The sequence below is a fragment of the Galeopterus variegatus genome, unplaced genomic scaffold (assembly GCF_000696425.1).
Source record: "Galeopterus variegatus unplaced genomic scaffold, G_variegatus-3.0.2 Scaffold123, whole genome shotgun sequence".
NCBI lineage: Eukaryota > Metazoa > Chordata > Mammalia > Dermoptera > Cynocephalidae > Galeopterus > Galeopterus variegatus.
In genome coordinates, this window is record NW_007726234.1 from 609,896 (window position 1) to 622,480 (window position 12,585).

Consider the following 12,585-nt stretch of genomic DNA (forward strand, 5'->3'; position numbering starts at 1 on the left):
TTATTGACCAACATCATCACCTTATCAATTCAAAACAATTAAATTTGCCAGAAAAGAACAGAGACAAAATTAGGCTCACATCATGTAACCAGGGCTGTACTTTACAGCTGAGTTTAGAGCTAAGTCTAAAGCACAATAGATAGTGCTACCCTGTTCCATTCACCTACTCAAATTTTGTCTCCTTTATGCTGTTTTGCAGAATAAGTCCTCATGTGAGACCCAGGATTTGGCAAAAGAGAAAGAAAAAAAGAGACAAAGACAATGCTGCTCAGCTGCTGATTAGCTAATAAGCCTCCTAGATCACTTGTACGAGTTGTTGTACCTACAAAAAAGCAAATGATTTAGCTTAAGATCTAGGTCAGGGATCATAAACTCAAATTTTTACAAGGGTCAGGAAAGTAATAAATGTTTGGCTAGAAGAGGGGATGCTGCCACATGAGAATACTGCCCCCAAGAAGACAGAAATTCTTTTTTTTTTTTGCCTTATCTCTTCATTTTCTAAGTTAACTAATTCAATTTAACAAGCTTTGTGTGGCAGCCAGCTTCAAGATGGTCCTGAATGGTTTCTGCCTCCTGGCGATCTCTCTCTCCCCCACTCTCCTTCTCCTCTTCACTCCTCTGTCCTTCATCTCACTCGCTCATCACTCACTCTGAAGGAAGCCATAACTGTGAGCAGCCCTGTGGGGAGGCTCACATGCGGAGCAACTGAAGCCTCCCACAAACAGGCAAACAAACGAGTGAGCATGAAAGGCAATCTTCCAGATCAATCTTCCAGATTGCAACCCCAGCTGACCACTGACTACAGCCTCATGAGAAACTGTGAGCCAAAACCACCCTGCTGAGCTACTCTGATGACTGACCCAGAGAAAATGTGAGAAAATGTTTTTTGTTTTAAATTGCTAAATTTGGGGGATATTTTGTTATATATTTATACATAAATAATACAGATTTTGGTACATGTTAGTGGGAGGCTGCTGTAATAAACACCTAACACGTAGATGTGGCTTTAGATCAGTGGGCTTTGGGGATAGTATTAATGAAAGCCTATAGTAACCTGAAGAAGAAGCTGTTAATAGAAGACTCATAGTCTTTGATAAAGCTGCAGTGCGAGCACTTGTAGGAAGTGAGGTAAATGGTATTAGAAACCAGAAGACAATATACTTATTATGTAGTGGCAGAAAGTTTTACAACACTGTTGTCTGCAATAATGTGGAAAGCAGAAAATATGCCTAACAAATTGGGTGATTTATCCAGGGAAATTTCCGAGCTAAGTGTGAAAGGTGCCCACTGGTTTCTTCTTGCTAATTAACAGTGAAATTTAAAAAGAGAGAGAAACTAAAGGAAGAACTGTTAAACAAAAAGATATAAGGCCTTGATTGTTTTGAAAAGACTCAGGCTATACAGACACCTGAAAATGATCATCCACACACCTTGAGCACTTTTCTTAAAATGTTAAATATTTTTGATGAAAATATTTTTTAAATGCATCCCTGGCTTCTTAGAGGTTGTTGAGCATGGTCTTGTCATGGATGTCATCTATTCCACTGTCCTGTAACATGAACATGGCCTTGGAGGTTGTAGGGAAGTGAGCGGCAGCTTGCTGCCACACTATGTGGTCCCTGGTGCTTTTTTGTTTTTGCGTCTGCTTTTACACTTTTTTCCATATTTTCCCTCACTGTTGGGCTTTCCTGTGTGAATTTTCCCTCCTCTTTTTGAGCCTCCCTTCTAGCGCTTTCACTTTATTGCTTCTAATATGCTCTGAAGTTGGAGTCCAGACATAAATGATTTATCTACTTATATTCCGTCTTGGCACAAAAAAAGAATTAAGGGGACTGTTACAATTTCTTAAGTACCTACTGTGTGCTGGGCATTTTGCAAGCTATTTTGCAACCATTGTTTTATTTTTCTTAACAGCACAGTGAGTTGGGAATTTTTATCTCCATTGTATAGATTGTGTAGGCTGAGGCTCAGAGAGTTTGAGCCTCAAAACTCAAACTCTCTGAGCCTGCTAGCGAGTGGGAGGGCTGGACTTCAGAGACACTGGGAGCATCCATGCTTTTTCCTTCCCCTATCGCAATTCCTGTATTGTGATAAATCATGAGCTGTTCTCTATTGCTTGTTATTGTGTTGGGCTAGTTTTATCTTCCTAAGTGGAATGCAAGCCCCTTGACGGCTGTTACCTGACTGCCGACATATGTACTGCCTACACCACAGGGCACAGTGCCCTGACTCCAAGTGATCAACAGTTGTTTTGCAAAGAGTGAGAGTCTGGGAGAATGGGGGCAAGAGAATGGGGTTTACCGTTGTCTGCTCCCAACTCAATGTCTCCTACCTTCCTGATTCCTAAAACACGTAACTTGTTCCCAGGCATTTTCTGAGCAGAATGCTTTATCTGCATAAACCCCAAACCTTTCCCTTTGCTTAAACCAGCAATTGCTGAAACCCCCATGCGGGCCACTCTGGGCTGGGACTGAGTGTTGGGCTCGGGTTGCATGCCTCTCCCTGGGACCCTATAGGGACATAGCAGCTGGTAGGGAAAGCCTGGGGTTTGGGACCAGGATTTTGCTAATGAAGTCTTGGAGCTGGTTCCTTTAAGAAAACCCTCTCACAGGGGCTTCTTTCCTGGAAGGACAGTGACTGAAATTGCTATGGAGCTGCCTTCCCAGCTAAAGCAAAAAGCAGGCTGGTGTCCCAGCAGGGACTGACTCAGCTGAGCAACGCTTGCTCTGAATCTTTGCTCTGTGACTAAAACTTTGAGGAGGAAAATTATTCCATGACATGACTTATGGACTTCATGGTAACAGGACAGTTTCTGTTTGTGTTTTAGTTCTCCGTCAGAAACGCTGAGCTCAGTGGGAAAAGCCCCCCACCATGTGACCAGGGCACACAGGCAGGTCAGGTCACGTGACCACAGTTGCCTGTGGGCCAAGCATTTCTCCAGGTGACATCATGCTCTTGCAGTGTGCCCAGGTGTTTCATGGCCTCCTAGGTCCCACATGGAACTTGCAGCATTTCTGATGCTTGGCTTAAATTTGTTTGTCTGGTTAATAGTAAACCTGAATTGGGGTCAGGGAACGTGTCAAGACAACCAGACAGCAAACATGTCCTACAGAGAGCTTGGCCTGGGTCTTCTGGGCTGAGACCGTGAGGCAGACAGATTGATGGTGTCCACCCTTTTTGTATCAGTCCCAGGACATACTTCAGATTTGGAACCTCTCTGCATCAGCCTCAAAGGCTCAGGGCCAGGTGCTGCTGAGTCTTATGCTTTTGCATGTTTCTTTCCCCAATCCCCTCCTCCTTAGAGGGATCCAGCGCCAGGGGACCCTGGATTCCCCTCCTTTCTTCTGCTCCTGTCCATTTATTTGCCTGCAGTCAGAGCTCAGCTTTCCAGCCACACACTCATTTTTGGGCAAATCATTTCACAGATCTGTGGAGGGCCAGATCTCTACAGAGATCCCCCTCGTCCATTACCTTATAGAAGAGGAGACTAAGGCTGGTGGATAACTTCCCCAAGTACCCAGAACTATTTACCCCACTCTCCTCACCCATCAGCTTACACTAGATGCTCTGGGGTGCTCAGAGTTTCTCTCACAGGAACTTGAACCTGGAAGCCAGGGGCAGGTTACAACTCACCATCTCAAAGTTGACAGGGCAAGCAGGCTCTGCTGGCAGCCAGAGGGAGCAGGACGAGGCTGTAGAGAGGGGGTTGGAGGAGGGGAGCAGGGGCAGGTAGACGGGGAGGTGAAGAAAGTGTCCCAACGATGCCTCTGCTTCTTGACCAGGGTTCCTTTGAAGGTTCTCTTGCTACCCTGCACTGGTCCTGTACCCTCTCAACCAGTGTCCCCTTAGGCTTATGTCAAATCACGTTTCCACTGGTTTCAACCTATGAGTCCGAACTTATCCACTCAATAAGTTGCAAACCTCCCCACTTCCCCAGCACAGGCACCAGCCCAAGTGGAGCTGGGAAGAAACAGGTTTCAGCATCAGCTCTAGCCTGTTTGCTGTGGACTTGGGACAGGGCTCTAGAACTCTCTTCCTCAGTCTACTCATTGAATGTGAATTTGGGTAGGAGTCAAGCCTCCTTCTTCTGAATTTTCCCACTATATGAATATTTCCAACATTGGCCACTCAATATCTGAACATCATTTCCTGCTTAAGACCCTTCAGCAACCCCCGTTGCTCTCAGGACTGATGTAACATGAGTCTCCCCTTGCCCCTCTCTGGCCTCATCTCCCCATCACTTTCCACTGGCTCTCAGCTGTACTGACCTGCTGGCAGCTCCCCAAGTCCCCATTTTCTCCCTGGCTGCTCCCTGCAAGAAATTGTATTTCCCCAGCCTCCACCCAACTACTAGCCATTCTTCAGGCCTCCCCTCGGATGTCACTTCCCTGGCATGCCCTCTCACGTGCCTTGCACCCTATAGGACATCTCCCTATTATCACAGCACTTTGCAATGACCTATTTCTATGTCCCCTTCCTCTGCTGCACCATGAATTCCCTGAGGTCAGGCACCATGTGTCATCCCTCTCTTCCCTGGAGCTGACATGGTGAGTGTTCAGAGAATGGCTAAATAAATGCTGAGGCCTGAGGAACGAAGGCTCTGGAAGGCTCGAGCAATCACCAACTCCAGAGGCCAGCACTATTGTCCAGGGTGACCTCTGGGAAATCCAGTTTTCCAAAGGGAGGAAAAGGAGAGGAAGGGAGCCCCCAGATGGGTAAGATAGAAGTTGTTGGCACGTGTGATCAGAGAGGGAGCTCTTATGGAGAAGGTGCGGATCAAAGGAATGGTGAGGTCAGCAGGAAAGAGGTGACAAAAGCACGGGATCAGAGGGGATGTGAGGGGTGCACGAGGAAAACGGGCCCTGGGTACAGGATGGGGCTGACCAGATCCCAAAGCAGGACAGGGTTTTGTTCTCCAAGGATCCCCAGGGCTAGCTTAGGGTGAGATACACAGGGGAGATCAGTATTTACTTCTTGACTGAATCAATGGATGGTTCTAATTCACCACCCACAGGAAGCCCCCAAGCGATGGGCTAATTAATGTCTCTCTGGTTGGGAATGGGCTCAGGTCCCTCTCCTCCAGGATCTCCCTGGGCTTCTCCCAAATTCAGGAAGGTGGTGCTATGATGTTCCAGGTGAAGATAGAAATGAATGGGGTTACCGCTGGACCCTGAATCGAAGAAGAGGCAAGAGGAGAGGGTGGCTAGGTGATGAACCTGAGGTTATTCCCGGTTCTGGGGAAAAGGACATATTTCTCAAACAGAATCTGTTTCCTGCTCTAAATAATTATGGTTAGTACCAATAGTTATCAATTTAAATAGGCTCTCATTTCAAAATCTAAGTGCATTTTTAAAGTAGGTTAAATTTTAATTTACTAATATTGCCAATATAATTTTATCTAATAGTTTTTTTTATTTTCTTTGCTCATTCTCGTGTCTGTCTGTGTGTGTGTGTGTGTGTGTAGGGGTTTCATGCAAAAGTCTAGGGCTTTGTTTTTTCTGGGTCCCTCAGCATTAGGGCTGCCCTAATTTGCCACTTTTTGTTGGCAGTAAAAGGCAGTGTATCTGAGGTGGGTAGTATTTCTTGGCTCCAATTAAACATGCACTTTTTGGATTTTATAGGTAGCCTCTGAAGACCATGAAAGGAAAAAGAGGCGACGGGAAAGGAGTAAGATTGCAGCTGCCATGTGCCGGAACAAGGAGAAGCTTGAGTGCCTGCAGAAAGCGAGTTCAACCTGCCCCTGCCTCCTGCTTGTGCCTGTCCCCATCAGCCTCACTAGCAGAAGGGGAGTTAAAAAGCCCCCTGCCTGGTCATGTTTTCCCAAGAAGAGCCAGTTGCAGGATGAAAAGGTAGGAAAGCTGTTAGCACAATGGACAAGATTTTGGATGTACGAAAAGCAGGTGTGTAGATTAAAAACCATGGGATCAGCGGGTGCCCAGGCTCCCTGCAGCCTCGGGCAGTCCATACATGTCTAGCAGCTTCCAGGCTGCAGGACACACCAGCCCAGTTAAACAGGCTTCACTTGCCCTTTTTCCCGAGCAGAAGAAGCTGCCAGCTCTCATTCAGCTCACTGTGAAAAGCCTTTAATCTCTTCAAACAAGTTATTTCCTAATTTGCAAGCTGTGGTTACGCTTTCCTCGCATTCCTGCTTGATTCTTAACTGCAGCCCCTCTCCCTGGCCAGTGTTTGTGCTGCTGGCTGCCTGCAGGCAGCCCCCCTTGAGAAACACCAGGGGGAACAGCATTGGTGGGCAAGCGGGGTAGAACACAGTGCCAGCAGCCTTTCCAATGGCTGTGTCCATTCCCCCAGGTGTAGACAGCCCAGGGTGGAGTCTTCACCCACACTGGTGGGTGAAGGTCCCCAAGAGTTCTGTCGATTGCTTCAGGAGGTCAGTGAAAATTAGGAAATTTTGTGTGCTGCCATGTGTATTAGTCCGTTTCTGTTGCTTATAACAAAATACCTGGAACTGGGTGATTTACAAAAAAAATGAAATTTATTGCTTACAGTTTTGGAGGCTGGGAAGTCCAAAGTCTAGGGAACACATCTGGTGAGGTGACTCTACAGCAGTGGAGGGTGTCGCGTGGTAAGAATGGAGGAACAAAGACTAACTTCCTCATGTGCTATGCTTCTAAAGCCCTCAGAACCACACAATGACCACCATTATTAATCAATTTACTTCTGCAGGATCCTACAATCTAATCACCCCTTCAAGGCCTCACCTTTCCCTGACCATAATAGGATTTCTCATCCTCAACAGCTACAGTGGAAATTAAGCTTCCAATACATGAACCTTGGGGGACAAAATTCAATCAATCCTCAGCATCATGTACATGTTTTTCTGGGGATATGAGCTTCTCAGTGAGATCAATGACACACAAAACACTAAGCACCATGAGTCTGGACTTCTCCCCAGCCCCCAAGTCCCTTTCAGGTCCAGAGAGGACCTGCACAGAGGCTGTTGAGCTCTTGCAAAGGAGACTTCTGGACTGTTCTACTGCAGCGTCAGTACTAGCAGAGTCACAGCCTACCTCCGAGGCACTTCTAGGGCTTCTCTGAAGAAGCCCCCAAGTTCAAAGGCTTCTCCGGGGTCTGCTTTCTCCCAAACCTAGTGCGGCCATTCCCATTCTTGTGGTGCACTCTAACAGGGAGCTTACATATTCCCTCTGCAGGTCTCTCCCAGCTTGATGAGCCCCAGGGTGTCCCAGGTGCTCCCCTGCCATCCAGGCAGTGCCCCCAGACCACCCTCTCCCTACTGGCCCTTGGTTCCATTCCAAACGCCTCTGTTGCTTATCCCCAGGAATCAGAGAAGCTGGAGAGTGTGAATGCCAAACTGAAGAGCTCAAGAATGAGAAGGATCATTTGATATACATGCTGAACCTTCACCAGCCCATGTGTATCGTCCAGGCTCAGAACAGGCAGACTCCAGAAGATGAAAGAAACTTCTTTATCCAACAGATAAAAGAAGAGACATTGCAGAGCTAAGCAGTTTGGTTTGGGGGCAACTGGGGAGTCCTTATCGAATCTTCCTTTTACACCCCAAACCCTGAAGCCATTGGAGAGTTGACTTCCTGTGCACCTCTAGAATCCTAGAAGGAGAGAACCATCAAGGTGAGAGGGCCTATAGTGACTCAGCTGGGCCTTTCCACTCTTCCCTGGGTGGACTTTGGCCTATGGCAAGCGCATCTTTTGCCTAAACTCCAGGATTCAGGCCTTAACATCCTGGCCATTCTCAGATGTTCCAGATGGCTCCTGGTTAGGTGCTGCCCAGCTTTCAGCTGGATTCTACAAAAACCAGGATGCCCACCATTAGGATTCATGCAGAAGTGTGTATACTTGGGTGGATGGGGTACGCCCACGTCCACTGTGGGTGCCACTGTCACTTGTAGGAGTTGTGGAGTGAGGATGGCATTTAGCCAAGTTGTGCAGTGGCTAGGGTTGTGCTTTCTAGCAAATATGCTGTTCTGTCTGGGAATTACTATGTGCAAGGCATTCATTTCAAAACTAGGCACTGTGCTCTTTTGATGTCTGTTTTGCACAGCGCTGGTTTGACATTTATATGATTTTCCTCAGATCTGGTTTCTGGGAGTTTGGGGGCTGTCACCATGTGCAGTGTCTCACAGAATGTTCAGGTGGCCAGAAAAGCAGGTCAGCCCCTGGAGAAAATAATTCTGCTGGCATTAATGCAAAACCCATGGGCACGACAGCAGGTCCTCTGTTGCAAACTCAGTTGCAATGTCACAGGAAGAAAGCAGAAAGTAAGTCCAACTTCCAAAGGGTTAGGAATCTCCACTCTGACTTAGGTCAGGAGTCATTTCTAGGCTGGAAGAGCCAAAGAATATTCCATTTGCCTTTCCTCGTGGTTGAAAACTACAGTTAGTGGAGACAAGTTTGAAGTCAGGCGATGCCTGGGCTTTAGCATTATTGGATGTCAATGACATTGTTTTTGTCATGTAGCTGTTTTAACAAATCTGGCTCAGAGCATTTGTAGCTGTGAGAAGTCACTCACACTGGCCACAAGGACTCACTACTGTGTTAAATTCTGATGTTTCTATGAAATCCTCAGAGTGTTGAATCCTATTCAATAGTATCATTACAATTTTCTATAAGAGAAACTATCACTTATTTATCCGAGTATTCCTGTCAATATAATAAATACTGGAACCAAGACATGGTAAACATAAGTGTTGTGCTGGTTTCTGTTCTTTCAAATCTGTTGGTTGTTGAGATCTAGTCATTCCCCACCCCTCCCCTCTCCATTATAGGAGGCGTTTAGCTTGAAATATTCCCCTGTGCTCTTTGGGGCACCACTGGATGGGATGGTTGATTTTCAATCTTATGCCTCAGTCTTTGGCACTGATGCTCAGTTTCTCACTGACAAACCTGAACACAGCACGAAGCACATACTTTAGATCAACTGTGGGGTGTTAAGATAGATTTTTGATGTCAAATCTGAATTACTAAATACCTCAACTATCATATCGTCTCTAAATGTTCAATTGCCTGAAACTTCACCTCTTGTTCAACCTGAGCCTTGGACACCTTATGTTCTGCCACAGAACTCCTCTTAAAGAACTGTTCACTCAAATCACATCTAAGATCCAGATGTGCCTCAGAGTGGCAAATAAGTATTTCAAATATTGGAAAGGAATGGAAAGGGGGATAGGGAGGAAGAAAGAATAATGTTAGACAGGATGGGTGTGATAATTCAAAGAAAGGTGTTCCACCGAATTTTCTGGTTTCTCCAGGGCATATGATACCTTAGGCCTGGAAAAGAACCAGGCCTTCTCTTTGCCTGTGCACATATATATATATATATATAATACTCACAGGCTATAAATAAAAAAATTGGCATCTCTGCTACCAACACCTTTGTTCAGAGAAGCACTGGCTTCATTAAATGTTAGATTCGGCCACATGAATGGTGTGCCTACTTTTTTGAACTAGCACTTGTGACACAGGTACTTTAATTTCGCTGCTTTAATTGCACATCAGGAGTTGTTCCTAATCTGTAGAGTTATCAGGAGTTAGTACCATTCACCAGCATAGGAGATCATCTACATTCCTTACGTTGGTGGAGGGAGAAACATACTTAGCATTTACTATGTGGTTATGGGTAGAGGTACCACCCGCCAGCCCTTAGGAAACTCAAGACAATTAGTTAGCTGCCATGGACAACAATGGATTAGAGAGTTAGGAATGGGGGTGCCTGTGGCAAGAGAAACTGATCTGAGAAATGCACTGTGTATGACTAGTGTAACTAAGTTTTTTCAACAAATGCTTAAGAAATAGTTTTGTTTTCTGTAGCCAACTCTAATATGAAAAGTATGAATACAATATGTACTGTCAAGTCACTTAGTTTATCCTGTCTCATATTCCAAGCAGAGGGAAGATTGGGGGTCTGAGAGAATAAATTTACATGAAGCCACTACCAGAATCAAACACCTGGTTTGACAATGTCTTTGCATGGAGCTGCCTCCTGCTGGGGATAGTGACATCACAATGGCAGGGCATGGAGAGCTACTCCTCCCCTCTCTTGCCTTCCTCCTGCCCCCCTGGACTTTCCCTGAGATCTGGCCTGATACCAGTTTCAGAGGAAAGAGCTTTAAAGGGTTCTGGCCCAGGACAAGGTATTCTGGAATTGAACCCATTCTCTTCCTGTCAAAAGCTAAAATGCTATTTTCCATCTTCATCCTCCTTTCCCCTCATGAGCTTTGAATAAACCCTTGACACCCTTGGGTATGGGTCTCTCCCCAGTCCCATACCCTCTGGTTGGGATCCAGTACTGTTTCTCTGCAGAGAGAGTGGTATCTTCAGTCAGGATCTGCCTGAAAGGAGGCATGATTCCATGTTGAGCATCCATCTGTTCTCACAGTGGCTCAACCCCAGAAGCTTTTCCATGTATCCTTCGAAATTGCTCCCAGGAAGGAATTCACACAAGTTCAAAGGACCACTGAGGTCCAATGCTAATAACAGCTAACATTTACTGAGTAGGGCAATATGCTAAATAAACACTTTTACATGCGTGATCCCATTTAATCCTCATGACAGCTGTTATCCCAATTCTACAGATGAGGAAGTGGAGAGTTCAGTAACTTGTCCAGGTCATACAGTAGATCTTTCAAAAGCTGAAGCCCATGTTTTTAACCACAATGGTTTCGAACAATAGTATATATATATTTCTTTTTCTCTGTGTGTATGTGTGTCTGAGGTAAAATATACGTATAACATAAAATTTACCATTGTAACCATTTTAAAGTGTATCCACTCAGTGACATTAAGTACATTCACAAGGCTGTGTAATCACCACTATGCAGAACTTTTTCATTACCCCAAAAGGAAATCCTGTACCCATTAAGCAGTCACTTCTCATTCACTCCTCCCTCCAGCCCCAGGAAACCACTAATCTGCTTTCTGTCTCTATGGATTTGCCTATTCCGGATATTTCATATAAATGGAATCATGTGATATATGGTCTTTTGTATTTGGCTTCTTTCATTTAGCATAATGTCTTCAAGCTTCAGCCATGTGACAGCATGTAATAGTACTTTATTCCTTTTTATAGCTAAATAATATTCCATTGTATGGGTACTCCACATTTTGGTCATCCATCCATCCATTGACAGTGTGTATTTTAACAGAGAGATAGCCTTTATCCTCAAGGGATGAATCTCTAAGGTAGGATTTCTGGCAAAACATCCAACTGGGAGAAAAGAGAGTTAGGAGTAGAGGGTCCTTCTCGGAACTTTCAAGTACCATTGGGAAATCCCTTGTTCTGTGGCTAGCTCTGTGGGAATGGCGACAAGGCAGGAGGCACAGTGGCACGTGCTCTCCATAGGTGCAAATGACTGCTCAACCACCTACGTGTGGTACCGAGGTCATTATAGGAAGGTGTTTGATCGGCTCCTGGAATTTAAGCCTACATCTCCAGTCCTGCCTTCCTCCCCCTCTGTCCTCACCCCATCCCCAGCATTTCACTGGGAAGGGGGTGGGGAGCAAAAACTGGAGGCTTTAAGAGGATGGCTGGGCTCCCAAACACAGGGTGTTTGTAAAACCATGATGCAGAAGAGGAACCGAAGTGGACCCTGGATAGTTTAATCTCTGGCTCAGCACAAAAACTTTAGAATCAGCTAGCCCTGGATTCACATAATACCTCCACTACCTGTGAGTTCTGTGAGTGTAGGTAAGTGACACGTCAATTTCTTTACCTGTAAAGTAGGGACAGAAGCAATAATACTAAACTCAATGAGTTCTTACGACAGTATGTGAAGAGTATAGTGCAGCGCCTAGGAGAAGCAATCTTTAATGTTATTACTAAAGGTTATGGTTACTATGAAGGATCATCATCATCAACATCTACTGAGATTTAATGGAAAGAAGAGCTAAGTATCAGGACTGCCAATTCTAGGTTATTTGATAAAATTAAACCATGATTTCAAATGGCTCAAATTTTCCCATCATCTTGGATTACTATAGACTGTCTAGTGCTGAACCTTTTAAATTTGGTGTGAGGAAAGCATCCACACAAAATTGTCCCATTTGAAAAAAGTTTTATCTTGGCCCCCACCTGACTGGACAGGGTGGGGCTGCCCTTCGTGAAGGTGGTGGGGTGTTTGGGGGAGAATGGTGGCCCCTCCCAGAGGTGACAGGAGAAGGATAAGAACAAAGGGGTATGTGACAGTGATAAGGTCACAGAAGGCAGCAGAGTATAAATAGGGCTGTGCGGGGCTATAGGCTCAGTGTGTGTTCACTTCTCTGTCTAGGAGTAGAGTTTGGGCACTCTCATGTTAATAAAAAATTAGAGGTGCTGGGCAGGGAGTTAGACCCAGATGAAGATTTCTCTGGAGCTCACTCTGCATCTGCACATTTTTAAAGAGATTCAGTCTGCGATCCAGTACCCTACAGGATCCCAACAGCCACCATCCCCAACCTGGCCTCTGGGAGGTAGCCTCGAGGCAAGATCTGCTGTACAGCCACCAAGTATATGACATACAGGTATGTATCCCGGAGAAGCACACACAAGTGTCCTAGGACACAGCTATGAGGATGTTTATAGCAAAATAATTTAGTATCAGAACACTGGAAACA

The 12,585-nt window shown here is 45.5% G+C and overlaps 2 protein-coding genes across 3 annotated transcripts in view; one reads left to right on the forward strand and one right to left on the reverse strand.

The window, feature by feature from the left end:
* The window catches only part of LCORL (ligand dependent nuclear receptor corepressor-like), a 152,984-nt gene that overhangs the window by 25,892 nt on the left and 114,507 nt on the right, over positions 1-12,585 (reverse strand). The window lies entirely within an intron of this gene.
* LOC103603723 (cyclic AMP-dependent transcription factor ATF-3-like) lies at positions 4,761-7,482 on the forward strand. The gene is given in 4 exon segments (XM_008588300.1): positions 4,761-4,787; positions 5,622-5,723; positions 7,298-7,328; positions 7,331-7,482. Coding segments are annotated over 4 exon segments (312 nt in total).